Source organism: Phoca vitulina, unplaced genomic scaffold (genome assembly GCF_004348235.1).
Source record: "Phoca vitulina isolate PV1807 unplaced genomic scaffold, GSC_HSeal_1.0 scaffold10, whole genome shotgun sequence".
Taxonomy (NCBI): domain Eukaryota; kingdom Metazoa; phylum Chordata; class Mammalia; order Carnivora; family Phocidae; genus Phoca; species Phoca vitulina.
In genome coordinates this window covers 35,354,698-35,369,439 of record NW_022589713.1, presented here as the reverse complement: position 1 = coordinate 35,369,439, position 14,742 = coordinate 35,354,698, and the positions used below count along the sequence as shown (strand labels likewise).

The window sequence follows — 14,742 nt, the reverse complement described above, 5'->3', positions numbered from 1 at the left end:
AAAGACTTGTTTTTCATCAATTATTTGTTATTTATCTGATGTAAATATAAGAAGGGCTAATTAAAATGTATGCCTTTTTATACAGCTTCTTGTCATTAAAGCCAATGAAAGCATTCTGAGGACCATAATGAAATAATTATGTTTGCCTTTAAGAATTCTCCTCAATAACACATGGCAGTACTGAGCTAAATTAAAACATCAGGAACTAAATTTCGCTTGCCTCCATTTCCATTTTAGTTAATTATACCCCCAAGCTTTCCAATAGACCAGACCCTAAAAAAAATCTTTTGAAGCTGAAACGGCCTTCAGATCACCAGCCTTTTTATAATTATGGACTTTGATAACAAGACATAGGTACCATAGCCCCGAAAGCTTTCATATTTTTGAGAGGAGGCATTTAGTAGATGAGGTCTTCATTTGCTCTGGAAATTAGAGAAAAATTGAGATAAATGTGATCCAAATCTTCTTCTCCCAGTTAAACGGATGTGCTCATCTTATCCGGTCTTGTCTGCGTTACTGCTACCAGAGTATTTTGGAATCAGCTAGTTGGTTTTTCCTGACGTGGTAAAATGCAATCTGTGGCGAGCAGTAATTGATCAATAATAACAAAAACCAACATTTCACTCTGTTTGAGTCAAATTAGGAGAGTCACCCCTTATTCAGTACTTAAACTTGCAAACAACAACAACGACAGAGCAATCTTTAAGAAAAGAGTAGACTCGGGAACCTATGAACTGGAAAAAAATAACATAGGCTCTTTCATTCGAGTTTCTCCTCCAGGCCTCAAATCGCAGAAACTTGCGAAGGCAAAAATAATCTGTGTTTAAGACAAAAAAGAAGACAGGAAAGAGGAAAGCTGGGCGCTGTCAGGGCTGGTGGCAAACGAAATGGTTTTAGCAGCGCTGTCATATGATGCGGATGGGGGTGGGAACTTGGTACTTAGAAAAGTAAATAGGAGTACCAGGGATTAACTCTGACAATGTGAATTCCCTCCCATTTTGTTATACGGAGAGCTGGCAGGGCTCATGGGTGATAGGATTTGGTGACTGCTGGATAGACCGGCTCAAGACACATCAGAGGAAAACTGTGGACAGCTGGGAAACAAATAGCTATTCCAGGACAACATAAAATTGCAATTATATTCTCGGAATCGGCTTTTAGGACAATCACTCCCTTCCACCCAGGGCTCTTTGTTCTGTTTAGAGAAATCTTTTGGGAACAAGGGACACGGTCACCCACTATCACTCCTGTTGAAATTCGCTTTCTTCATGCCCCCCACCCCCAGCTGGTTCAGTTCATCAGCAGTGGGGGAGGCCTGGAGACTCCTGGAATCCATGTGCCCTGACGAGAGGAAATGCTTGGCCAGGCTGGGTAGCCTGGCTGACGTCAGTTCCTGTTATCCTCGCCTTATCATGCAGGGGACCAAGAGTCTTATCTTACTGAATGGCCCCCCTTGCAACTCCCCACCCTGCAAGTCCAGAGAAAAAGCAAGTCAGCAGTTCCACTGCCTGTTTGAATTCTCATCTAAGAAGCTCTGAAAGCTCAAGATAAATAATATAATACCTGCAGACTCACCCTTACTACTTCCTAGGGGGAGAGAACTTTTGCAACTTTGTTTGTTATTCATTGAAAGGGGTTTAGGGGTGTGGGATGAGGCAGGAATCCTACTTCTTAAAGATGAAGTAAGGAAGCCAGAAAGGAAAAGAGGAGAAATCAGGGCAACATATTGACTGATGAGGTTGTGTTATTAGATCTTACAGATGGGGGAAGGTTATCTCATCTCCTATTTAACAAGAGGTACTTAGGCCAAGCCACTTACAGACAGGATATTGATAAATCTGGAACCTGAGTTAACTCCGCTCTCCATTCTCCATCACCACCCATTTCAACTTTTTAAGAAGAAGCTGGCCAAGAACGGATACAGATTTGTTCAGAGTGATTCAGTTTAGTAAGTCCACCCCTCCCCCACTCCCAATACACACATGTGTTGGAATCAAAACCACAGTCATAATACTTAAATCCATTTTGCAAGGGATGCTTTCTATTTACAGACCTACAGTTTGCCACAAAAGGAATTCATGTTCAGAAGAATGACCCAGAAGCACAAGGCGATCTTCAGTCATAACGAAAAAATTAAGCTGCGAGCGCTCTAACTATATTGACCATAGAATCCCAACAAAGACTTTCGGTGCCACTCCTGGGTTCAAGGGGCAGCCTCAGAAATGTCGTAATATTGAAATATCTGGCATATTTCCATGATTTATGTGGGAATTGTGGCAGTATATCTGAAAGTGGGTTATTCTAGAAAATCAGAGATGTACGATTGCCCTAACTACCCAATAATTTGAAAGGCAAGATTCTACATTAATATCTTTTGAAAAGGTTTTTAGCCAAGATTTTTCTGATTAACCTTCATCAAAAGCTCCCATTTCCAAAAGAATGTATTTAATTGATAGTTAACTGAATCTACAGAACATTTGAAGTATAAAAATGTCATTTAAAGATAAATTTATTGGCACTTACATGTAACTCAAACTCTACAGAAGATTCTTTTTAAGATGTCCTAAAATGAATACAGCATTTATTGTTTAATAAGTCCTGTGTGACTTGAAGAGACTTGCGTATTTTGCCTCTTGGTTTCACATCTCCATTTTCCTCCTAGGGAGTAACTTTCTCATTTAAAAATTCCTAGCCTTTTGTAAAAAGAAAAAGGAAAAGAAAAAAATCTGATTTTAAAGATAAGAAATTCCTTGACAGCAGAATTTACAATCTCTATCATTTCTCATAGTTTATTGATGCTTGTAGAATGTACAAAGGGGAAAATGGTAAGATTTTCTTCCCTTTTCATTCATTTTCATTTCAAGATTTTCATTACATCTCAGGGGCTTAATATGTTGAAGGTAAATTACAAGCATCTGATAGCCAGAAGAACTTTCTTTTACTTTTATGTTTTAAAGAAAAGTTCATGACAATACTGACTGGTTATATACGGTCGGAGCCAGGCTTCCAGAAATGAGAAGAAAACTTCTGATTCAGGTCAGTTAACCTATCAGAAATGGCCATTCTGGTCATTTATCTAATAAGGTATAAATAAATAAATAAATAAATAAATAAATAAATAAATAAATAAATAAATAAATTTTTAAAAGGCCTATTTCAAAGCAAAGGCTTTGCATTTGGGCTGGCGAATCAACTTCTAACTGGAGCTTCCAGATCAATTCCATAGCCTAAGTTTAAGCGGACAGAGGTCTACCTCTCCTGTTGTATTTTTTGGAATCTACACTGTATGGTGATAAAATTTAAACTCATGTGTTGTTGTTGTTGTTGTCTTCTTCTAGGTTGCACATCAACACTTCCCTACCCAAAGTATCATGTTATCAGCATACTGACAAAATTCTAGTATTTTTTTTTCTACAGGGAAGGAAAACTTTGTGAATCTTCCGCTTGTTTTCAAAGGACCCTAACCTGCACTCGGGGATGTAAGTAAAAGTCCCTTTTCTTTCTTCTTTCTGATGGTATTAGTTACCACTGTCATGTGGCCGAGAAGCAGAAAATTATGTCCTACTTTAGAAAAACAATTGAGCCTTTTCATCGAAATATTTATTCAAAACCCTATTCAATTCATACGGTGGCTGTCAGTCTTTATTTAGTCTCTCTTTCAGAGAGTATCTTTGATTTTGCCACTTTGACCCCAATTTATATCTCACTAGGAGAGGATTTGGATACTGTGTAATACTTAAAATTCAGGTCCCAGGGCTTTGAGAAGGGGACTTTTCTTCCTTCCTTAATCACACATCACTGTTTGTTTTTAAAACAGGTTATTTCTCCTCATTAATGGGCAAAATACTATTTCAAAAAAAAATTTTTTTTTTCCTTTTTTCTTTTGATGGGCTGAGCAAGGAGACGACAGGGAAGAGGGCCAAGAAGTTGTCACACTCATGATTTCACCCAAAGCAACTATATTTAGACCACAAATATTAGGATTTATCCTATGCCCACTGAGCAATTAATGCTGAAAACATCTGGAGCGGCCCTAAAACCAAGATAATCCGGGAGGCATATGAATAGAAACTTTGTGACTATGATACCTTCCAGGGGCAGTCTTAAATCGTATTATTTATACCACATTCCCTTATAGCCCGCTAATCCTAACTTCGAATTTTTATAACAGGCAATTCACAGGCCCTACTCCAACCCGTAGCTGGTTGGCATGTCATTTTTCTGTTGTTAAAATTAAAAAAAGAAAATAAAAAGAATATTCTAACACCTTTCAAAGACGGCTTCTGGTGTATTTTACATTCAAAAGAAAATAAAAAGAATATTCTAACACCTTTCAAAGACGGCTTCTGGTGTAATTACTACACACACGCACACACACCCCCCGTAAAAAATAGAATCTCAAAGCAGAAAATACTTTTGGTCGGAATTTAGGACAATTTTTTTTCCCCTTGCCCACTGTTTCCTCTGTGTTAAGAGCGCAAACAGATCTGCTTCTCATCAAAACAGTCATTAAGTAAAATGGAAAAGGTTGTGGTTTTTATGTTCTTATTTATCCAAATGAAGCTCTAATATGCTTTTATTTCAAAAGTCCTAACTACCCATGCCACCCTGAACCAAACGCCATGTGGCAGACATTTGTTAGAATTTTTATTTATGCTTAAAAACTTAATCTCTTGAACAACTAAACTGACCGTCATAAAGGGGTTTATGGAGGATAAAGCAACTCTGCAGGAGCATACGCAATTTTTACAATTTATTCATTTAGCCTATAGCTGGGGGTGTGGGATTTAGAACCCTTGTGAAATTGACCACAATAAGCACTAATTGCCCTGCTTACAAAAATAAGACACTGGAATTTCTGAAATCCCTTTGTCAAATGCCTTTATTTACTTTTTCTAATGCAAGTTTCTTTGATTAGCTGAACTTTGCTGTTATCAACACTTCTTGCTTATCGGCTGGCCCTAGGCGAATGACACATTCACCACTCGCTCTCCCTAGATAAGGCAAATCCCTTGTTTAACTTGTTCAAGAACAAACAAAGCTTTTCCCCCTACTCCTACAACTTAATAGGCATGTTTGGAGGGTTAATTACAAAAGGGAGAATGTCTACTTGTAAAGTCTCTATTAGGTCTAATAGCTTTCCGCCAAGGGTCCTGAACATTTGTTTTTTCCTTCGTTAAAAATGTTTCATAGAACTTTCTCTTATAAGAAAAAGTTCTGCAGAGCCCCAGTTCCCTGAGATTCCAAGTGAAACTGTTCACACTCTTTTAACTGCTACAAACCAGACAGGTCTAAAAGATCTGTTGGTGGGTTGTAAAATTATCTTGTAACACTCAGCTTCTTTGAATTCTCCAGAAAGAAAACAGGCATTAGGAAAGAAAAGGCATTTGGGGAGCAGCTGAAGATGAAGACGGCTTCTGACAACTATATTCTTTTTGCCCTGGTTATGGCTCTACGAAATACTAAGACAGCCAGAATGCTGGCATCAAATGGTTATTGATTTTTCAGCTACAAACCTGTTGATTTCCTGGCCCAAGAAGCAAGTCTTTATTGCTAAGACAAAGTTTCAGAGAGAGCAGTTTAAATCTAGTCACTGTCCCCTCTCTCTCCCTTTTCGTCTCCCTCTTTACATAAGCCACCATGTTATTAGGAAAACTCAATTTCTTCCAGTTAAACTTTGACCTCTTTGAAAACAAAGATTTAAAATGTCATTTTCAGGCTAATGCTCCAATGAATTGTCAAATAAAGTACTAAAAACATTTTGATAGATAGCTGAGCCATTTATCTAAATCACTGTCAGGGCGGCGATGCATCCTGCAGGCTCCCACCACAGCCACCCGAAGGTGGGATTTTCTGGGACTTCTGGTCGTTTCTCAAGCCTGCAGCCACACTACTGTTGACCAGATGCGTGCCTCGGCATTGTGTCAGCATCAGATAACCAAATAGTCAATATTTTTTTTAAAAAACTGGGCTACTCCACTTATATTTCCTTTCCTTTAACTGATGTCCAGGTTCTGGGATGAATTGCAAGATATGGAAATAATGGATGGCTCAGCCCAAGGGGTGTTCATTGCCAGTAGTTTTCTAGCAAAACAGCAACTTCTTAGAGCAACAAAGTGACTCGGAAAGGTGGCAGCAGGGTCAATGCTAAGAAATATTGCCTTTCCTTAGCAAGGAAAACATTGGAAGCAGCAGTTTTAACTGGTGGTTTATGAACTTCAGGAGAAACAGCCACCCTAATTAGGCTAAATTCCTTGCAAGGACGATGTCGTATTTTAATTACTTTGGACTGTGGAAACACACAAGGGGGGAATATATACAACTAGCCGCTAATCCCAAGAACAGCAAAGTTAAATTCCCCACTGCATACATCTTAGTAAAAACTGCACAATGTGTCAAACTGCCTTACTTGAAGAATGTTTCAAAGTCCTGTGGTCACACTCTACTTTCCCCCCCCCCCCATGCATATTTTTAAAACTGTTTTCAAGAGACTGTAAGGTTGGTAAGGAGAGGAGTGGGGGTCGGGAGGGGTTGTTTGGGAAGAAAACATCTAAGAGGAAATTTTCAGCAGAGGGAATCAATATGCACGCCAGCATATCACACCCTTTCAGCATTAAATCATTAAATCCTTTGTCTTGCTACCAGTGCAGTTTGTTTCCAATGTCTTTATTGCATGCAAGAGAGACAATTCATTTTTTTTTTTTCTTGGTAGAAGAAGGGAAAAAATAAACCTACATTGAGCAGTGTGCCGATGCTGCCATTCGGTTTGGGTCAATCCACTGAAGCATGCTTTGAGAGCTTTCTCCTGGAGCATGCAGGAAGACGGACTCGCAGTGTAGAAATCCAGGATTTGCCCAGGACTCACTGACAGAACATCCATACAGTCAAACATGATCTCCCCTGCACCGAATGTCTGCAAAAGTGCTTATCCTCTAGGTGTGGAGGCAAATGGCATAGAAAAGTCCACCCAACTCCATCAAACTCTGCCCCTTTTTTGGCACGTAGGCTGTTGGTCTTTTTCCCAGCCCCGAATCATGAATTATGACAGACAAGCCAGCTAAAAGCCTGTAATTGATCCAAATGATCATTTACCATTTTCCAGGCTTGCTCGGCCAATCCAGCCGGGGCGGGGGTTCCCAGAAAGATCCCAAGTTCTCCTTCCAAGCAAATGCCTGCAAAAAGCCTTCCGAATGCGGTCCGGATCCTACCCCGACGGTGCCCAGACAAACCCTGCCCGGCTCGCTCGCGTCCTCGGCATCCCAGTCCTCAAACAGCTCGCATGGGGGAATTCTGGTCCCCCCTTTGGCAAAGAATAGACCCTCCTGCCTCTGAACAGCTCACTTCCTACTACTTCTGTCACACAGAATGAAAGATTGAATTGCCTAATATATGCGAGTGAACTTTCGGTGAACCCTTCCCGGGCTGCTAACCTTCAAATGACCCAACGAGTCTGACATCACCAACTCCCAGGATTCTCACAGAGCTTAAAAACTCCCAGCAGCCCTGCAAAAGCAGACAGCCAGAGAGGCAGGCAGCGGGCGAGCGCGCAAGCCGCCTCTTTCTTTCCCATTTCTCACCTGAAAAACAATGCAAGAAGTGCTTTTAAAACGGGCAGGGGAGGAGCCAGGACACCGCTCCCGGCTCGCGTTGAGCCGCGAACTTCGCTCCCTTTCCGCCTTTTTTTATTCGCCGCGGCTTAGCTTGGAAGCGCGGGTCCCCGCCCCCCCCCCCTCGCCGGCTCGCCGCCTGCCCACCCCCGCGCCCCCAGCCCACCCTGTAAATTCCTCTGTGCGCCCGCCTGTCTGTTAAATTCCTTGTAACTTATGTATTTTTCCACTCCCGAAAAAGCACAGGCAAGCCCTGAACTGTAGAGCAGAGGAGAGCTACTCCTCGGGGAAGCCTTGGGTTGAGAAACTTTCCATTTGATAACTCTTCCCCCCCCCCCCCCACCATCCCTCTTGCAAAGCCCTGGCCGAAGGGATTGCATTTGCTCTGGAGTAAAAAAATCCAGCTTTCTGGATTCATTTACTTTTTAAACATTCTCTCAGGTCTGTATGCAACAGTCAAGAATTAGTGACTCCTGCCCCCAAGCACACACACAGAATCACACGGTGTACAGGATTTGATTTCAGGTCCTGATGGGAGAAAACAGTGTGGTCAAGAGTGGATGTGGGACTCAAGCTGAAATAGATTCAATTCCAGTTCTACTTCTTACCAGCTGTGTGATCTGGGATGAGTATTTAACCTCTCTGAGCCTCAGCGTTCTCATCCGTAGAGTGGGGATATATTACTACCCACTTCAGTGGGTTGCTGTGAGCACCCCTCCCTCCCCGCAAAGTGCTTATATGGCGCTCAGTATGTATCCTGCAACAAGTACTAAGTCCCATTTCATCCTCTTATTTTTCACCGAGGGAAACAAGCCCTGGGAGGGGAGGCGGAGACCTGTCTGAGGCCTCAAAGCTCAGAACAATGACTAGCACCCAACTCCCTGGGATCCCAGTCCACTGAAAATTACTTTGCTGTTCCCACAGCCTTGCACCCCGAATAGCATGTTGGTGACCTTTGTCATCTCATGCACACACACACACCACCACCACCACCACATAATTAAACACATATTTTGGGAAAACTGGTTAAGTGTGAAGGTTTTATATTTCCAAGGGCCTGTTTACACCAATATTAGCCCCTGCCCAATCTCGGTTATTTATTAGAATAATTTTAAGACAAAGAGACTCTTTTTTATACTTCCCATATTGACCCAACCTAGAGGAAGGAGAAACCTTTTAGCCTGTCTTAAAACACAGAGCAGGACAGATGCAAAATTTACAAATAAACTCAGGCAGAGAGCTTTCAAAGGGAGAGCCAATACACGTTGCAGCCACTTTGCGCAACTTGCTTCAACAAAGTACATGGAAGAAAGGAAACTGTGGAGGAATGAAAACACCCAACCTCCTCTAATACCTCTCCAGTCTTTACTTGCAATTCTCCCACAAAACAGGGCAGGCAAGCGGGTGGGCATGAGGGACAGTTTCCTTGCCCCTTGCGGGGAAGAGCGCTGCCCCAGTCTCCTTTCAGTGGATAGTGCTGGAATGTTCATTGGCATCCAGGCCTTATAGAAGCCTGTCAGGGGGCACCCCGCCCCATGCTGAACGGCTGCTGTCTCCAGGAGTTGCTAAGTGGCACTCATGGTGTAACATGAAAAGTATGCATCATACACACTTACCAAGTCAAAGATCCTTTTATGAAGGTACATTAAAACAATTTTCAGCCCAGCAAGCTCAGTTCTTGCTATTGAAAAGTCCAGGGTGATGGAGGGGTGAGATTTTGCTGAAACTATGTTATTCTCTTTCTCTCTCTTTTTCAAGTGGCCATGATTTCGTAGCAGAGGTTTATAAAGAAACCCTTTAACTACAAAGACAACACACGTCTTCAGCAAGGAGCACAGAGGAATTTACAAAACATTTAACACACTGTCATTAAGATAGTTGTAAAGATACACAAAGCACCACATTATGTACCAACCTCTGCGTGCGTGCACTTACAGCTCCAAATGCTTGCTTAAGAGTCCCTTGGAAACTGGACTCATCCTGTATGCGATAATGGAGGTGACTGAAAAGGTGTCTGAGAAAACCCGAGGAAGCAGCTACATTTTGAAGCACAGCAGGAAGCATTAAGAGAGGAAAAACATGGCTCCCGGGCCAGGTGTGTGTATTCAGGTATCTGCTCCCCCAGGGGAGGGCATGCCGCGGCCTGCCCCAGCATCTTTCCAAAGGGTAGGGTGCTCTGGTCACAAGGAGATGAAGATGGGGGTGGTGTCTCCCAAATTCTGTTTACTCTCATTTCTTTTTTTTTTTTTTAAAGATTTTCTTTATTTATTTGACAGAGACACAGCGAGAGAGGGAACACAAGCAGGGGGAGTGGGAGATGGAGAAGCAGGCTTCCCGCGGAGCAGGGAGCCCGATGCGGGGCTCGATTCCAGGACCCTGGGATCATGACCTGAGCCAAAGGCAGACGCTTAACGACTGAGCCACCCAGGCACCCCTACTCTCAATTCTAAAGCTAGAGGATCAGCCTCATCTAGGAAGGGAAAAGACTGCTCCCTAATTTTTACCCTCAATATTATGTCATGGCACAAAAACAATCATAAAGTGTGCGGGGCGGGGGGGGAGGGGTAGGGTTAAGAGATTGGGTGTTTTCTTTCTTTGCACGAGTGAGAAAATTTTAAATTTATAATCACCTTGGGGTTCTCTTAACTGTAGAGGAATAAACTTGGGCTTTTGAATGCTCATCTTTTATTTCAATCCATGTGAATAGAATATTATGGGTTTCTTATAGTGCAACAACACTCACTAATCTATTCATCATTTCTCATCGTGAGTTAATTACGCTGATGGCAACCATTAGAGCTATTATTTAATCCAAGTATTAATTTATAAAGCAGCCCCCAAATTTAGCCACATGTTTCTTATCATGTCTTCATCAGGAAATCTAATTCTTATACTTCTGGAAAACCAGTCTTCCTGCAAATTCTTCATCTTAAGTAAAATTTAGGAAGGATATACAAATATACCACTACTTTAAATAACATATCCATGTATGATAAAGATTAATGAGTAGGTAGAAGGTAAAAAATGGCCTAGTTAATTTAGGGATAAATGAAGTTTAAATTATTAACGCCTCTTTTAAACAATAATCCAACAGTTGGAAGAAACCTTTCCCAAATATTCTCCTGGTACGGCATAAAATAACATTCTGATATGTGTCCTCTCTTCTGTTTTGTGTTTGATCAATGATAAAAGAAACTCTACTAAAAGTATTTCCAACCACAAACAAAAAAGCAAAAGTTTGAGACCAAAATCCATTTTGTTTCAGAGTAACCGTATATTTGTCAGTGTGACACAGCACATTTGAAACCCATAATCATAAAACAAAAATTTATAGCCAAGGTTCAGGGTCTACATCTGTTTCTCTGGTTTTCGTATAGCAATTACCCACTGGACAATCCAGAAAGAAACACCATGAATCATGCTCTGCAAACATGTTTGAACTGGAGAGTTTCATGTAGGAAGAGCAGGCGTCTCTCTGTGTACCAGTACTGAAGCCGGCCGTGTTCAAAATTGGTCAAATGCCTTGTGATGTCTAAATAAAAAGATTCTCACAGGCGCAGACATATCCACCCAAGTACAGGCAGACATGGGGGTGCGGTGGAGGGAGGTAGACACGTATCATTTGAAAAGACACACCTGCCTCTTCCATGTTTTTTGGGTTTGCTTTGTTTTTATTTATTTGTTCTTTTTGTAACCATTAATCTCATAGAAACTCCTCTTGCCACAGTTTTGCCAGAAAAACAGATGGCTAGCCCTGAGTGATGTGTATGTTTTGGCCGGGAAGCCAAGGCAGGGATGGGCTGCCAGCATAAGGTGAGTGTTGAGGCTGTTCCTGGGGCTTCCATGCCACCAGGCAGAGCGGCTTGCTGTGTTGCTGGCTGGGAGAAGTTCTAACACTCATCAACACATGGAAACTGCTTCTGGCCCTTCCATCTGAACACCTCCTAACGTACCAGGACTGTTGACGGCCACGGATCTTATAGCAGAAGACACCAAAGCACTCTGCAAACAGGAATTCGCAGAGTGTATCTACGCATCCATGTAGAGACTGGGTCTTCTCAGAATCCCAAGGAACATCTGTTCTTCCTCAAAAATGTTTCTCCATCTTGAGCGTTGGCCACTGTGTCCTTCTTTCATTTGGTTTCTTTCTCCCCAGCTTCCTGTTTTTTTCCAGTTTCCTCGATGAAGTCTTCCCACCCGGGTACTTACAAACACCATTCCCCAAGACAAGGGGCACACTTCTCCCTTTCTACCCTTGATTTGTTTTCTCTAGCACTTTTCTGTTTTTGCTGTGCATGACTCATGACTCATAAAGACATCTCTTCAAGTCCAACAGTTTCTGTTGGTCCCAACTTGAAGCTTAAAGACTTGCCCTCCTGAATGCCTCACTATGGAATCCCTCAGTTTGGGAGAAACCTATCTTTGTTTTTTTTTTTCCCTCTCATTTTTAAATTTAGATTTTTTTTTTTTTTTAAGTAATATACATTCTGCAACAACATGGGTGGATCTTGAGAGTATAATGCTAAGTGAAATAAGACAGTCAGAGAAAGACAAATACCATATGATTTCACTCATACATGGAATCTAAGAAACAAAACAAATGAACAAAGGGAAAGAAAAAAAAAGAGACAAACCAAAAAAAAAAAAAAAATAGACTCTTAATTATAGAGAACAAACAGATGGTTACCAGAGGGGGAGGGGGATAGGGGGATGGGGGAAATAGGTGATGGGGATTAAGAGTACACATATCTTGATGAGCACTGAGTAATATATGGAATTGCTGAATCACTATATTGTACACCTCAAACTAATATAACACTGTATGTTAGCTACACTGGAAATAAAAAATTAAAAAAAAAATAGTACACCTTCATAAAAACTCATAGTCTGGCCTAGAAGATACAAAGTAAAAAGTTGCTGGCCATATATTTGTGTCTTTTCAGGGGGTTGTTGCTTTTGCACAAACATGATAAAAACACATACTGTTCTGTAACATTTTTCTATTTAGCAATATTTCTTGAAATCCCTTCATAATAAATAGTGCATGTAGAACTCTCACCAAAAAAAACAAAAACAAGAGACATCTGGGTGGCTCTGTGGGTTGAGCGTCGGACTCTTGATTTCGGCTCAGGTCATGATGGCAGGGTCCTGGGATTGAGCCCCGAGTTGTGCTGCACTCTCAATGGGGAGTCTGCTTGAGGATTCTCTCCCTTTGCCTCCCCTTACGTTTGCATGCACATGCGCACTTGCTCTCTCTCTCAAATAAATAAATCTTAAAAAAAAAACAAAAAAAAAATAAAATAAAAAAACAAAAAAGAAGCTGAACAGTATCTCTTTATATTAATGCACTGTAATTCATTTGGCCAATGCTCACCTATTAAGCAGTTAACTTGTTTCCAGGTTTTCAGTGTTTAAGAAGCCCTGTGGGTATGTGTACCAAAATATCTGCTGGGTAAAATTCTAGTAGCAGTATTGCCCTATCAAAGACGATGGGCATGATCACACAAATTTGTACTCCAAAATGGTTGTGTTAATAAATACTCCCCTTTTAGGGGTGCCTGAGTGGCTCAGTCGTTAAGTGTCTGCCTTCGGCTCAGGTCATGATCTCAGGGTCTTGGGATCGAGTCCCGCATCGGGCTCCCTGCTCGGCGGGGAGTCTGCTTCTCCCTCTCCCACTTCCCCTGCTTGTGTTCCCTCTCTTGCTGTGTCTCTCTCTGTCAAATAAATAAAATCTTTAAAAATAAATAAATAAATAAAAATAAATAAATACTCCCCTTTTGTTCTAAAATAGGGGAGTAAAAAAGTAAACTTTTTTCTGTTTAGGATCAGAGGAAATACATTAGGTTTTGTAGGCTACACAGTTTCTGTTGCAATAGCTCAGTTCTGCCGTCATAGTATAAAGGAGCCATATATGTATATGGGTGTGTTCAATAAAACTTTATTTACAAAAACCGGCAGTGGACTGGCGTGGACCCATGGGCTGTAGTTTGTCCACTTCTGTTTGAAACCATTTCTTAACAATTTCACTGAATTTTTTTTAAAGATTTTATTTATTTGAGAGAGAGAGAGAGAATGAGAGAGAGAGAGCATGAGGGGGGGAGGGTCAGAGGGAGAAGCAGACTCCCCGCCGAGCAGGGAGCCTGATGTGGGACTCGATCCCGGGACTCCAGGATCATGACCTGAGCTGAAGGCAGTCGCTTAACCAACTGAGCCACCCAGGCGCCCTTCACTGAATTTTATATTGCTTTGTTTCTCTCTCTTTAAAACCCAGCTCTATTCATTGGGGTTCTGTTAACATTTTAATCTTCCCTCTCCTTTAAAATCTTTACCCAGTTCCAACTTGTATATGACGTGAAGAATGATATGGCTCTTTATTATATTACTTCATCCAGAATCCTCTCTTCTTCTCTCTTGGCTCATTATTTCCCACTTTCCTACTTCACCCTCTTCACGTCCTTAAGAAGGGGTGCAGGATTGCATATCCCCTTCAAATGAGCCCAGATGCCTCTCTACTTTCTTTCCTCCACCACCAAACCCTGCTTTAAAGTCCATTATTTCCACCAACCCCTTCTCCCCCCTAATATATGATGGCAGTATTGAGGAGATGGAAAATATAACAATGACTCCTGAGAGTAAATGCCATTGGCACCACCACGCTACAACTTGCCCATGATGTCCCTGTATTATTCTGCCTGAATTACTTTTTCTGTCTCATCTCAATACATCTTCCAATGAGCTAAGAGTAGATGTGCCGCCTCGTTGGCAGAGGGCTTAAAAGAACAGTGAGACTCTTTTCCCTGATGGAAAGAAGCATAAAGGATTCTGAGAGTGCTTTGTAATTATTTCACGTTAATATTATTAATAAAGGAGAATGTCCATAACTGGATGCCTACCTTAATACCTAATTCAGCACTTCATTTTTTTGAGATCAAATGTATGAAGAGAGGCTATTAGTTGGCTCTTAAACTGTACTGTTTAAATTAATTAAAATTCAGTACAACTAAGAACTTTGTTCCTCCATCACACCAGCCACATTTCAAGGGCTCAAAAGCTTCATGTGGCTAGTGGCTACCATGTTCATGGGACAGCACAGATATAGAGCATTTTCACCATCACAGAAAGTTCTATTGGGCCA

General features: G+C 41.4%; 1 protein-coding gene across 4 annotated transcripts in view; it reads right to left on the bottom strand.

Annotated features, from left to right (window-relative positions):
* The window catches only part of RARB (retinoic acid receptor beta), a 732,098-nt gene that overhangs the window by 159,740 nt on the left and 557,616 nt on the right, over positions 1-14,742 (bottom strand). Inside the window, exon 1 of one of the 4 annotated variants that reach the window (XM_032408808.1) lies at positions 6,736-7,533. The exons of the other annotated variants lie outside the window; for them this stretch is intronic. Within the exon in view, the coding sequence (XP_032264699.1) occupies positions 6,736-6,892 (157 nt within the window). The 5' untranslated portion in view covers positions 6,893-7,533. Of the gene's footprint in view, positions 1-6,735; positions 7,534-14,742 lie in introns of those variants that run through there. 4 annotated transcript variants of the gene reach the window in all.